The 12,683-nt window shown below is 37.3% G+C and overlaps 1 protein-coding gene across 1 annotated transcript in view; it reads left to right on the top strand.

Moving 5' to 3' along the window:
• SERGEF (secretion regulating guanine nucleotide exchange factor) overlaps nt 1–12,683 on the top strand; it is a 263,136-nt gene that overhangs the window by 3,484 nt on the left and 246,969 nt on the right. The window contains exons 3-7 of the mRNA XM_007497015.2: nt 2,449–2,604; nt 3,522–3,616; nt 4,181–4,241; nt 7,198–7,311; nt 8,712–8,774. Of these exons, the coding sequence (XP_007497077.2) occupies nt 2,449–2,604; nt 3,522–3,616; nt 4,181–4,241; nt 7,198–7,311; nt 8,712–8,774 (489 nt within the window). The remainder of the gene's footprint in view (nt 1–2,448; nt 2,605–3,521; nt 3,617–4,180; nt 4,242–7,197; nt 7,312–8,711; nt 8,775–12,683) is intronic.

Here is a 12,683-nt window from a genome sequence, read left to right as displayed (position 1 = left end):
GCTATTCCTGCCTTTTTCACTTGAGATGAAGCATAATAGATTCTGTACTAGCCCTTTATTTTAGCTCTGGGTGTCCTTCTGTTTCAAGTGTTTCTTGTAAACAACATATTATTGAATTCTGATTTCTAATTCATTCTACAATGTGCTTTCTGTTTTAAAGGTGAACTTATCCCATTCATACTCACAATTATGGTTGCTATTTATTTCTCACCATCCAATTTTCTTCTTTTTATCCTTTTCTTTTTATTCTGTCCTTCAAAATTCTTTTTTTTGCTTCTGACCACTTCCTCCCTTAATCTGACCTTTGTTTTATCATTTTCCTCCTCCTTCTCTTATTCCTTTCCCTCCTATTTCCCTATTAGAGAGGATAGATTTCTAAATCCAACTAGTGTGTGTGTGCATACATACATATATAAATATATATTAGATAATATAACTATAAATTATTTATTAAATATTAAAAATAATAAATAAATTATATATTTAAAAGGAGGAGAAAACTGTTGATCTATGTAGAACTTTAATTGTGTAAATATATTTTTTCTTTATATATGTTATATTTAATCTTCCCTCTTTGAACCAATTCCAATGAAAGTAAGGTACAAGCATTGCCTGCTATATACTCCACTTTCCCCTAAAAACTCTTCCTTCTGTGTCTGTTTTCTTTGAGAAATTTCCCCCGTTCTACCTTTCTCTTCCTCCTTCTCCCAAGGTATTCCTGTTTCTTACCCCTTAGTTTTTTTCTTTACTGGAGATCATCCTAACATGATTAACTCACATTAATGTCCTCTATCAATACAGACTGCTTTTAACAGCGTTAATAATCATAAATTGTTAGGAATTACCTGTATTATCTTCCCCCATAGGAACTGTAAGCAATTTTATTGAGTCTCTTAGGAATTTTTCTTTCATGTATACTTTTTAAAATACTTCTCTTGAGTCTTGTGTCTGAATGTCAAATTTTCTATTCATCTCTAGTTTTCTCTTCAGAACATTTTATAAGACCTCTATTTCGTTAAACATCCATTTTTTCCTCTGCAGGATTATGCTCAGATTTTCTGGGTGGATTATATTCTTGGTCATAATCCTAGCTCCTTTGCCTTCTGGAATATCATATTTTAAGTCTTCTGATCTTGTAATATGGAAGCTGCTAAATCTTTGTGATCCTGACTGTGATTCCATGATATTTGAATTGTTTCTTTCTGGCTGTTTGTAATATTTTCTTTTGACCTGGGAGTTTTATAATTTGGCTATTATATTCCTAGGAGTTTTGATTTTGGTATCTCAAGAAGTGATTAGTGTATTTTTCCTATTTCTATTTTACCTTCTAGATCTAAGATATTGGGCCAGTTTTCCTTGATATTTTCTTAAATTATAACGTCTAGTCTCTCTCTTTTTGTTTTTTTGTTCCAGGCTTTCAGGTAGTCCATTATTTTATCTCTTTGATTTATTTTCCAGGTCACTTGTTTTTTCTGATGAGATATTTCACCTTTTTGATTTTTTTTTCATTTTTTTGACTTTGTTTTATTGATGTCTCATGGAGTCATTAACTTTCACAAGAACAAATCTAATTTTTGAGAAATTGTTTTCTTCAGTGAGCTTCTGTATCTCTTCTTCCATTTGGGCATTTCTTCTTTTTAAGAAATTCTTTTCTTCAGTGAATTTTTGTGCCCTTTTTTAAACCATTAGGCCAGTTCTGTTTTTTTTTTTAGATGTTATTTCTTCAGTAATTTTTTGTGCCTCTTTACCCAAGCTATTAATTCTCCTTTTATACTTTAATTGAATCACCCTCATTTCTTTCCCCAATTTTTCCTCTGTCACTCATCTCTTTCTTTAACTTTGCTAGGAATTCTTGTTGGGTTTGGATCCAAATCACATTTTCCTTTCAGGTTTTATTTGTTACTGTTTTTACATTGTTGTCTTCTGAGTTTATGTCTTGGTCTTCACTGACGACTTATTAGCTTTTTATGGTTAAGCTCTTTTCTGTTGTTTGCTTATTTTTCTAGCCCATTTCTTGACCTTGAACTTCATGTTAAAGTTGGGCTCTGTCATTAGGGTTTGGGGACATGCTGTTTCAAGATACAGATTATTATTATCTCTATTTTATAGGTGAGAAAACGGAGGCTTTAGAAAAGTTAAGTGGTACTATTCAAACCCAGTTCTTTCTGGTTCAAAACCTAGCACTCAATTTACTAAGCTATGCATTTTCTCACATTCTCTCATGCCAAAGGAGCTATGTGAATATTTCTTTCCATATATATGTATATATATATTGGAATTGAGTGCCCGTGTCCTTTGCCATTTGGTTTCCATGCGTGCTAAAATGCTCACTTAAAAATAAAAGGAGAAAGTTATTGTTTTATGTAGAAATTTAATTGAAATCTCTTTAGAAGTTGGGTAAGGAGAAGTTTCTCTGACTGTTCTCACTGAAAATGTTCTGTTTTGTAGATGGAGGGGAACTTTTTGTTTGTGGCCTGAACAAAGATGGGCAGTTGGGACTTGGTCACACTGAAGATGTTCTGTCTTTTACCCCTTGCACCCTACTGGCTGACTGTCCTGTCCTTCAAGTGGCTTGTGGCTGGGATTTTACAATTTTGCTCACAGGTAACACTTATTGATCTCTCTCTTAGATGAGGAAATTTGAGGAAGAGTCAAATTGTAGCTTGTATTGATTGTATAACTCTTTGCTTTAAAATGCCTTTTTATTTTTTTTTTAAAGAATCAAGACATTTTGTTCTTCCTGGGTCAGGTTTTAAGGTAGAAGCGACTTTTCTTTGCATTAAGTGTATAGGCAGGCCAAGGTGGATAAATGGCTTGAAGACCTTTGAAAATCTCTTTCTGCCCAAGGATTCTGTGATGGTCAGTGGTGTGAGTTGAGCATTGTAAAATCTCAAAGTCTAGGTAATGAAGGATTAAATATTGGGGGGTAAAGCACAGGAATATTTGGCTAACCTCGATCAGTGATGTTGACATTATGTGGAAGGCAGACGAAATCTGTGAGACGGTCCTGAGAGAGATCTTGGGTAATGCTTGCTCTGACAACTGCCTAAGGGCTTTGGCTGCCTTTTTGCTTTTTTATTTGCGATTTTTTAAATAAATAAATTAATTTGTTATATTCAAATCCCCAGGTTTCTCCCTCCCCTCCCCACATAAGAGCCTTTTGAAATAGAACAGCTCAGGGATCATTGACAAGTTTTACCTTGAAGGATGACCATGACTTAAAAGACATCCCAGGCTTTCTTGCTGCTTGTCTTGCAAAGCTTCTTGAGGTCTGGGGCTATGTCTTATTCTCCTTTGTATCTTTAGTGCCCTCGTGTAGGGTAAATTTTTAGATAGTAGGTGTTCGTTATATTCTTGTTCGGTTTGGTGGAAAATGCCCAGCAGTCAAAGAATGTCCTTATCTTTGAGATATTCAGTCCTGGCCAGGGACCCTGGTAGTAGAGGGATTCTGATCATGTTGATGTGATAGTCTTCAATATCTCCCCCTTTTTTTACATGACTCCAGTGTTTTTGTCTTACAGGAAATGGACAGGTTCTGTCCTGTGGCTCAAATGCATTTGGTCAGTTGGGCCTTCCTCCAGGGGCCAGAAGACAAGTGACCCCCCAAGTCATAGAGGTAAGCATTTAATACCTACCATCTGCAAGAATGTCACAGCATGTCATGGTGTTTTCTTAAAGAAAAGTTCATGTTTCAGTGAGTGTGGAGTCAATGCTGGTGAAGAGACTTTGGACTGGGAGAGAGAAGCCTCCCTCCTAGCTTAGAGGAAGGAGGCAGGCGAGGGAATAATCTTAGACATGAAGTCAGACTTTTGCCCCAGTTTGTAGCTTAGCAATGGCAGCAAGGTGATGGAGTCAAGAATAACTGAGTTCGAATTCAGCCTCAGATATTTAGTCATTGTATGATTCTGGGCAAGTCACTACCCTTCTGTTTGCCTCAGTTTCCTCTTTTGTAAAATGGGGGTTGTGGTGAGGATCAAAAAAGAAAAAGTGTGTAAAGAACTTCTGGCCTCTAGATTAGGCTTAATCACTTACTTTCACAGAGTGGTTTTTATTTAAGATTTCTTAAAAACAAACAAATAAACAAAATATGTAAATAAAAGGCTTTCCCCCCAAAAAGGTTCTGAAATGCCTGTGTTTTTTTGCAAATGAGGTTCCAAATCCTGTGTGTTTTTTCCAATAGCTCCTGAGTGAGAAGGTCGTGTGTATTGCAGCTGGAATGCGGCATGCTCTAGCCGTTACAGGTGATCATTTTATTTTAATTTAGATTTTTGGGGAGAGACTTTCATTGAGCCAGAATGGAATTTAAGGAGGAGGTGTCAGAGTCCATTGAAGAGAGAACTGATATTAGAATTTACTTACAGAGACTGAGTTGTTTAGATCCCACCTCAGATAGCCACAAGGTAGCATAATGAAGATAGAGTCCTTGAAGTCAGGAAGACTTGAGTTCAAATACCTGCCACAGACAGTGATCTAGCTGTGTGATCTTGGGTAAATCATTGAAATTTTCTCAGCTTTGGGTTTCTCATCTTTAAAATGGAGATAATAATCACATTATTGACTCACAGGGCTATTGTGAGAGTCAAATAAAATAACATGGAAGGTGCTTTGCAAATTTTTGGATATGATATAAATGCTAGCTATTTTTATTTCTCTTCTGCCCCTTGGCCTCATTACTTGGGTGATGGGGGAGCAAGCCACTTTATCTTTTTGGGGCTCAGTTTCCCAGCTTGAAAAATTAGGGACTTGAACTATATGACCTCTGAGATGTCTTTCAGGTCTACATCTTGCTATGTATGTTGCTCTAATCAGAAAGAATCAGTCAAGCAAGCAAAAAAAGAAGGAGCACTGGATGGGAGACTCAGCTCTCAAAAGAATAATTGTCATTTATATAGCACTTTTAAAGTTTTCAAATCAATTTTACAGATATTTTTTCATTCAAGCTTTATAGCAACTCCATTAAGTAAGGAGCACAATTATTATTATCCCTGTTTTACAGATGAGGAAACAGGCTCAGGGCAGGCCCTGGTTTGCCTATGGTCACACAACTAGTGAATGTTAGAATCTAGATCTACCCAACTGTTAAACCACACTGATTCTCCATTTAGGAAAGTTCTTCATGGAAGACTTGGAGGAGTGAAAATGGATTATTTCATTAAAAAGAAAAATCTTTACGTCTTCTTTTTTTTCTGTACACAATTAGGGGAGACATGGTAGTTGTAGTGTTTGGGCTGAGGACTATGGGCTGGCGGGGGGTTGGGGGAAGGGGAAGGACAGACAGAATTGTAGTATGAGATGCTGTAGAAAGTATTGGGAAGTGAGCCTGGGAAGGGTTGAAGGTAGGAGAGAAAAACATTTTTTTAATAGCCTTTATTTTCCTTTTCTCCAATCTTTCTTTTATTCCACTTGGTTTATATGGGAATATTAATAGTTTTAGCCAAGATTACCCACCTTCTTGCCGTGGTGGGAGTAGAGAGTGGAGAAGGAAAAAGAAAGTTCTAAGGATGTGTATGGTCATCTTCATTTCCTGTAATTCTCACCTTGGAATCTACTGCACTGAGTAAATACCTTCTTCTTAACTTAGGTTGGGATTATTGTGGGCACAGACCTAAGGCCTATTGTAGTCTCATTTCCTGCTCTCTCTCTCTCTCTCTCTCTCTCTCTCTCTCTCTCTTTCTCTCTCTCTCCATTTACCTATCTATCCATCTATCTATTTAACCATCTGTCCATTCGTCCATCCGTCCATCCGTCCATCCATCCATCCATCCATCCATCTATCCATCCATCCATCCATCCGTCTATCTGTCCTTATGTCTATCTGTCTGTTTATTCATCTACCCATCTACCCATCCATGTCTATTATCTATCTATTATCTCTCTCTCTCTACCTCTCTTTCTCACTCTACCTATCTAACCATCTGTCTGTCCGTCCGTCCATCCATCTATCCATCCATCTATCCATCCATCCATCCATCCATCCATCCATCCATCCATCCATCCATCCATCCGTCTATCTGTCCTTATGCCTATCTGTCTGTTTATTCATATACCCATCTACCCATCCATGTCTATTATCTATCTATTATCTCTCTCTCTACCTCTCTTTCTCACTCTACCTATCTAACCATCTGTCTGTCCATCTGTCCATCCATCTATCCATCCATCCGTCCATCCATCCATCCATCCACCTGTCTATCTGTCCTTATGTCTATCTGTCTGTTTATTCATATACCCATCTACCCATCCATGTCTATTATCTATCTATTATCTCTCTCTCTCTACCTCTCTTTCTCACTCTACCTATCTAACCATCTGTCTGTCCATCCATCTATCCATCCATCCATCCATCCATCCATCCATCCATCCATCTATCCATCTATCTGTCCTTCTGTTTGTCTGCCTATCCATTTGCCCATCAATCCATCCATGTCTATTTATCTCTCTCTTTCTCTCTCTCTCCATCCAGTCATATAAATATATTATACATAATATGATATATGATATATAAAAAATGTGAAAAATGCATTATAAACGCCATCCATACATATGTATACAAACATATCTATATATGTATAGAAACATATGTTTACATACACACATAGAACTTGCTAGACATTTTACTTATATTATTTCATTTGAGCCTCATAGTGGCTCTTTGAGTTTGGTTTAATTATATCCCCAGCATTTTGTCTATGGTACTTTAGATTTAGATGGGAAGGTGATGTATTTAGTTTTAGATGTTTTCAGGTGAGTATATTGGTGGAATTACCAAACTGAGATATTCAGTAGACTATTGAAATTATGATCTGGGAACCCTGGGTTATTTTCTATGGGTTTTTTTGGGGGGGTGGCAGTGGAGTTACATTCTATACATGATTATTTTTTTTAAGTGTACTTTGAACGATGTCAAAGAGTCTCAGGTTTATTAGCCATAGCCCCTTGGACTATTTATATCAATCTACTCCTAGAATCATAATAAAATTACAATGTTCATTAACAACAGAAATTTTGAGCTCTTAGGAGTTATCTAGTCCAAGGACACCGAGATCCAGAGAGGTGACTTCACCAGGGTCCCATGAGTAGAACTCCTATGGCTGAGATGAGATCAGAACCCATTTTTTTGTTTGAGAACTTGGCATAATATAACAGCATGAATTCCCTCCTGACATACTTGCTTTTCTTTTTCTGCTTCATTGGAAGAGAGTGGCCTGGTATTCCAGTGGGGCACAGGCATGGCATCACCAGGGCGGCGGGCATGCCCAGAGAAGCCTCTCCCATCATTTCTGACAGCTAAGGAACCTTGCAGAGTGACAGGTGAGTTACTCTCATTCTGATGAAAACTGCACATTTATTATTTTGGCCCAAAGTATATAAGTATGAACCCCAGCACATGTGGGAAATGAATTTTTACCAAAGGCCACTTGGTAAAAATGGCACATTTTTCTTCTCCATTTGCTGAATTGTGGCCTAGGCATTCACCAGTGTGTATACTGGGCCCTGGTGGCATTTAGCTCATCTGTTGAATTTCAGGTAAGGAAGATGAGCCTATAGAATCTCTCAGTGGCATAATCTCTTTCTGCCAAGGCAACTCTAACTATTAATGTTTTTTGGATGGGCAAGAAGAGCCACACAGCAGGTGTGGCACCTCCAAATAGATGGCATGGCAAAAAGCAGGTTTAGAAATGTCAGAATTCCCTTGGCCCAGGTTGACTTCTGGATGCTTCAAATTTTCATGACAAAGAATAGCTGGGTATATCCATTTTTCTTTAGGGGACAGACTTTCTGAACAGTTTAGTCCTCCCCATTTAACTTACCCTACACAGAAAACATATAGCTCAAGTCAAGTGGTCAACTGAAAGAGCCCTGGATGGTTAGCTGGAGAAGAGAAGGCATAGAAATAAAGTGATTTTCATCAGGAGAAAAGAATGCTACCCAGACCTATGACATCACAGATTCTTGTTCAAGTTGGGATGGGAGAGAAATCATGACAGCTGCTTTCAAATCAGGACTGTCATGTGGAAAATGTTTTCTGCTTTCTGTGGCCAAGCAGACATTAAAGCTATGAATGGAAGATAGGGAGATTTCAGCTAGAGTTAAGGAAGGATTTCTAACAAATAGAGCTGTCTCAAAACAAAATGGGCTACTTTTGGAGAAATAAACTTCCCAGCATTGGAGGCCTTCCAGGGGAAGGTATGTAGCCACTTGTTGGGTATATGGTAGAAAGAATTCTTGGTTAGGGATTTATTGGACTGGGTGACTTGAAGTTCCAGCTCTGAGATTTTATGATTCTATGATTTTCCTCCTCCCAAGAACTCACTCCTCAGAATTGTCTAAAAATGTGCCCCTCCAGAGAGTTTTTTCTCTCCATCCTCATGTTCCAACCCCATTCCAGGTTTTCTCTGTGAAAGGAACTATGTAAGTTGTTTTTAAGCTTGACCCATTTGATTTTACTATTTTTTTTAGTAATTTCATTTATTTTTATGCCCCCTTAATTTCAGAATTTAGCATTCTCCATTATCCTCTCTAGCAAGCCATCTCTTGTAACAAATAATTTTTAAAAAGAGAGGAAAAAAAAGCAATTCATTGGAGCTAAGTAGTACATTAGCTGAGTGACAGTATAAGAAATGCTACACAACCATAGTCTCCTGCCTCTGCCAAGAATGGAGGGAGATAAGGACTGGTCTCATTTTAATTATTACCTGTTTCTTTCCTAGGTTTGGAAAATTTAAAAGTGAAGACAGTGGTTACTGGTTCTTGCCATTCAGCATCGTTAACAGGTAGGTATTGGTTCTCTTGGTGTAGGTAACTCTACAATTGGGATTTGCTATGTCTGTTGCCCATGGTGGTAATAGGTGTTACAGATAAAAGAGTGGTTGCCTAAAACCGTGACCGCGAAAATATGGTTTCAAATCAAAAATATAGTGGTCACCATGGGAAAATTCCCAAATATTAAATATACCCAAGTCAGCTGGGTTTTATAGAGATTTTAATTAATACAAATTAAGGAATTAATGAAAGGGAGAGAGAGAGTAAGAGAAAATAATGAGAAAAAGGCTAGGCCAGCCTAGGCCAAAGCCTTAAGAGAAAGATCAGTCAGTCTTTAATCCACTCACCACAAGATCTTTCCCAAGCAAAACTCTAGTGTTCAGAGAGACCCTCCAGTTTAGCTTCTGAGCTGAACTAAGTTCAGCCACACACACACACACACACACACACACACACACACACACACACACAGAGATAGATAGATAGAGAGAGAGAGAGAGAGAGAGAGAGAGAGAGAGAGAGAGAGAGAGAGAGAGAGAGAGAGACCCAGCAGTCTCCTCTTCTCCTCTGACTCCTGACCTCCAATTCAGCTTTGGCAAGCTGAACTTTTTATTTTCTCCTATGTCACATCTTCTTTAGTTCTCAACTTCTCTGGGTAGACTAAAACTTCTGAGTAAGTTCACACCTGAGTAGACTAAAACTTCACACCTCTTTTGTTGAGCTTGTCCCTTGCAAGTTTGCAAGTTGCCTGACCTTTTAGTGATTAATTTGACCTTCATAGATACTTAGCACCCTTTTGTATTAGATCTAAAAATAGACCTATCTTAAGGGTTTTAGCTTCACTTTAAGTATGGGTTAAATACTTTTCACTGTTCAGTAAGGAGTTCACAACTTTATCTTCCCCAAAAGTATGCTTAAGTATGAGTGGAGTAATGTTAGAGTTCTCACATTCCTGATCAAGTACCTTCATTGTTTAAAATGGGGAATGGTCTTAACCAAATGTTCTAAGGTAGAGTCTGAGAATTTTTAACATGCACAAGTTTGAGAAATTTTAAGATTCACATAGGTAATAGGTAACATGCCATGCTCAGACCTACCCATCCTTCTTGAGTTGAATGGAATAAATGGGGGAACAATGGAAGGACTGGATCAACTGAAATGTAATATAGAAAAAACAGTATGTTTAGGGTCAAATATACTGACTTCTCTCCCAATTTTTTTTTCTAGTTGGACCTTGGGTAGTTCACCTCTCTGGGCTCCATTTTGTTCACTGGTAAAATGAGAGGGTTGGGCTGGATCTCTAAGGTTCCTTCCAGCCTGAAATTCTGTGATTGTTATGATTACAATTTTATGACTTGTAAGGTCCTTTCTAGTTAAATGGTTTTGTATTTCAGCCGTCTTTGTACCATTTATAGTTAGTATTTGCTACCACCTACTGGCCAAATGGAAACTACCACTCAGGTTTGGGGGTTTTTTTTGGTTTATTTTTTTGGTGACATCTATTTCTGAGTTTTGTGGCATGAATGTAGAGACATGATCAAGAATCTTGTCATCTAGGAGAATGCATTTGACCACCAATGGCTAGGAGTGAGAAGAAAGAGAAGACAAGTGGGCTTCAGGTCCAACAATTATGCCTAGAGAATGAGAAATCCACTAACTCGTTTCTACCTCCATCTCCCTCCAGTTCTTTATCCTCTTTATCCTCTCCTGGGGACTGTTTTTCCTCCCAGAATTTTTCAGGGTTGTGAACCAATGGAAAACTAGGAGATATGGGGAGAGCAGTCTCCAGCTCACCACAGGAAGGAAATGGACATCCATGCCTGATTGAAAATCCTTGCCATCCTATTTTTGATATGATTTACCCCTTGGCTTATCTTTCCCAATACCAAGACTTTGTGTCTATGGGCAAAGTCACCCATGTTCAGAGGGCATGCCCAGGACTGGCAGAATGTCTGCTTTGAATTGATTAGTTAAAGAACAAATCAGAGAAACGGTTAATAATTTCATTGAAGAGAATGACAATGATGAGACATCTTATCAAAATCAATGGGTTGCAGCCAGAGCAGTACTCAGGGAAATTTATATCCTTAAGTGCATATATTAAAAAATTAGGGAGGGAAGAGGGTCAATGAATTGGGCATGCAAATTGAAAAACTAGAAAGAGAACAAATTAAAAATCCCCAGATAAAAACTAAATTAGAAATCCTAAAAATTAAAGGAGAAATTAATAAAATTGAAGGTAAAAGAACTATTGAATTAATAAATAAGACCAGAAGCTGGTACTTTGAAAAAACAAATAAAATAGATAAAGTACTAGTTAATCTAATAAAAAAAAAGAAAGAAAACCAAATTAACAGTATCAAAGAGAAGTGTGTTAAAGCAATCATTAAAAACTATTTTGCCCAATTATATAGAAATAAATCTAGGTGATATGGATGAATATACAAAAATGTAAATTGCCTACATTAACCAAAGAAGAAATAGAATATTTAAATAATCCTATATTAGAAAAATATTAATAATATGGAAATAGGTCTTGATCAATGACACATGTAAAACCCAGTGGAATTGCTCATTGGCTATGGGGGTGGGAGGAGGGGAGGGGGAAAGAACATGAATCATATAACCATGGAAAATTATTCTAAATTAATTAAATAAAAATTTAAAAAATGTCTGCTTTGGGTCTGCACCAAACTGTTCCCACAAGGCCCAGCTGAGGTCCTGGTTTTGATGAGTAGACACTTTCTTCTAGGGAGTATGAGACATAACATGAATGGTAAATGCCCACTCATTTTTTAATTACCAATAGCTCTGTTAATGGCTTTAGATAGTTTAGAATTTTACTAGTGTTTCACCCTATTGTGAGCAGACCTTTTCTATTAAAAAAAAAGTGCTTTATTGAAAAGAGCTTCCAAGTGGCTCCTTATAAAAAGAACCCTTTTCCACAACAAAATGCAGCTAAATTAAACAGATTGGCACACTGGCCATCCCTGACAGTGGATGCCTCATTCTGAACCTGTAGTCCACCACTTTTCCACTGAGAAGTGGGGGGCATTTTTATTTATTATACTTTGAAATTGTTTTGAGTCACAGCATTGCATTCAGAAATGTTTTAGGATGGTTTCCTCACATGTTAACTACTATACACATTGTTCCTTCCTCTTTATTTTTTTCAAAGACAACTCCTCCATCTTCTGGGAATGAGTCTAGGAAAAGATTGGGTATTGTTTCCATTTCACTTTAATTATTTTACTAAGTGCATCATTGTTTTCACCTGGAAAGGTACCAAGTCTTCATTACATGCTAGTGTTTTATTCCATCAGAAATGCATTGTAATTCATTTTGGTAATGTGTTTTTGTTATGATAACAATAACTCATAGCTGTATAGCACCATAAGGTTTACAAAGCCTTTTCCTCAGAACAACTCAGTGTACGTGCTTCCTTTTCTTCAGTAATTTACAAATCCTAAGAAAAATGAAGTTTTTAAATTCAACAAACATTCATTGGAGGCACTTTAAAAAATATTGTTGATACAGATACAACATTAAGTCATCAGTGGGATCTGTCAGTCATTGTGAAGCTGGAGCATTTGAGTTTTCTAGGAGTAGGGCATGTGATCAGGAATCCATTAATGACACAATTCCATTAAGTTTCAGTTATGGTCAGTCAAAGAAAAGGTTGAGCCTGGAGAAGAAAAGCCTTGTCAGTGTTTAGGGAGAAAGAGAGACAGATAATGAGTCCTGGCTTCAAATAGTTAAAGGCTGACATGAGGTAGGAAGGATTAGATTAGATGGGATACCATTCAAAGGCACTTTATAAACCTCAGATGACTGACGATGATGAAAATTGGACTTGTCTTGTTGGGCTTCCACAAGGCAGAACTGGGAGAAACAGATTTAAGTTAAAAGAAAGTAGATTT

The sequence above is a fragment of the Monodelphis domestica genome, chromosome 6 (genome assembly GCF_027887165.1).
Source record: "Monodelphis domestica isolate mMonDom1 chromosome 6, mMonDom1.pri, whole genome shotgun sequence".
Taxonomy (NCBI): Eukaryota; Metazoa; Chordata; class Mammalia; order Didelphimorphia; family Didelphidae; genus Monodelphis; species Monodelphis domestica.
This window is presented reverse-complemented; position numbering and strand designations above follow the sequence as displayed.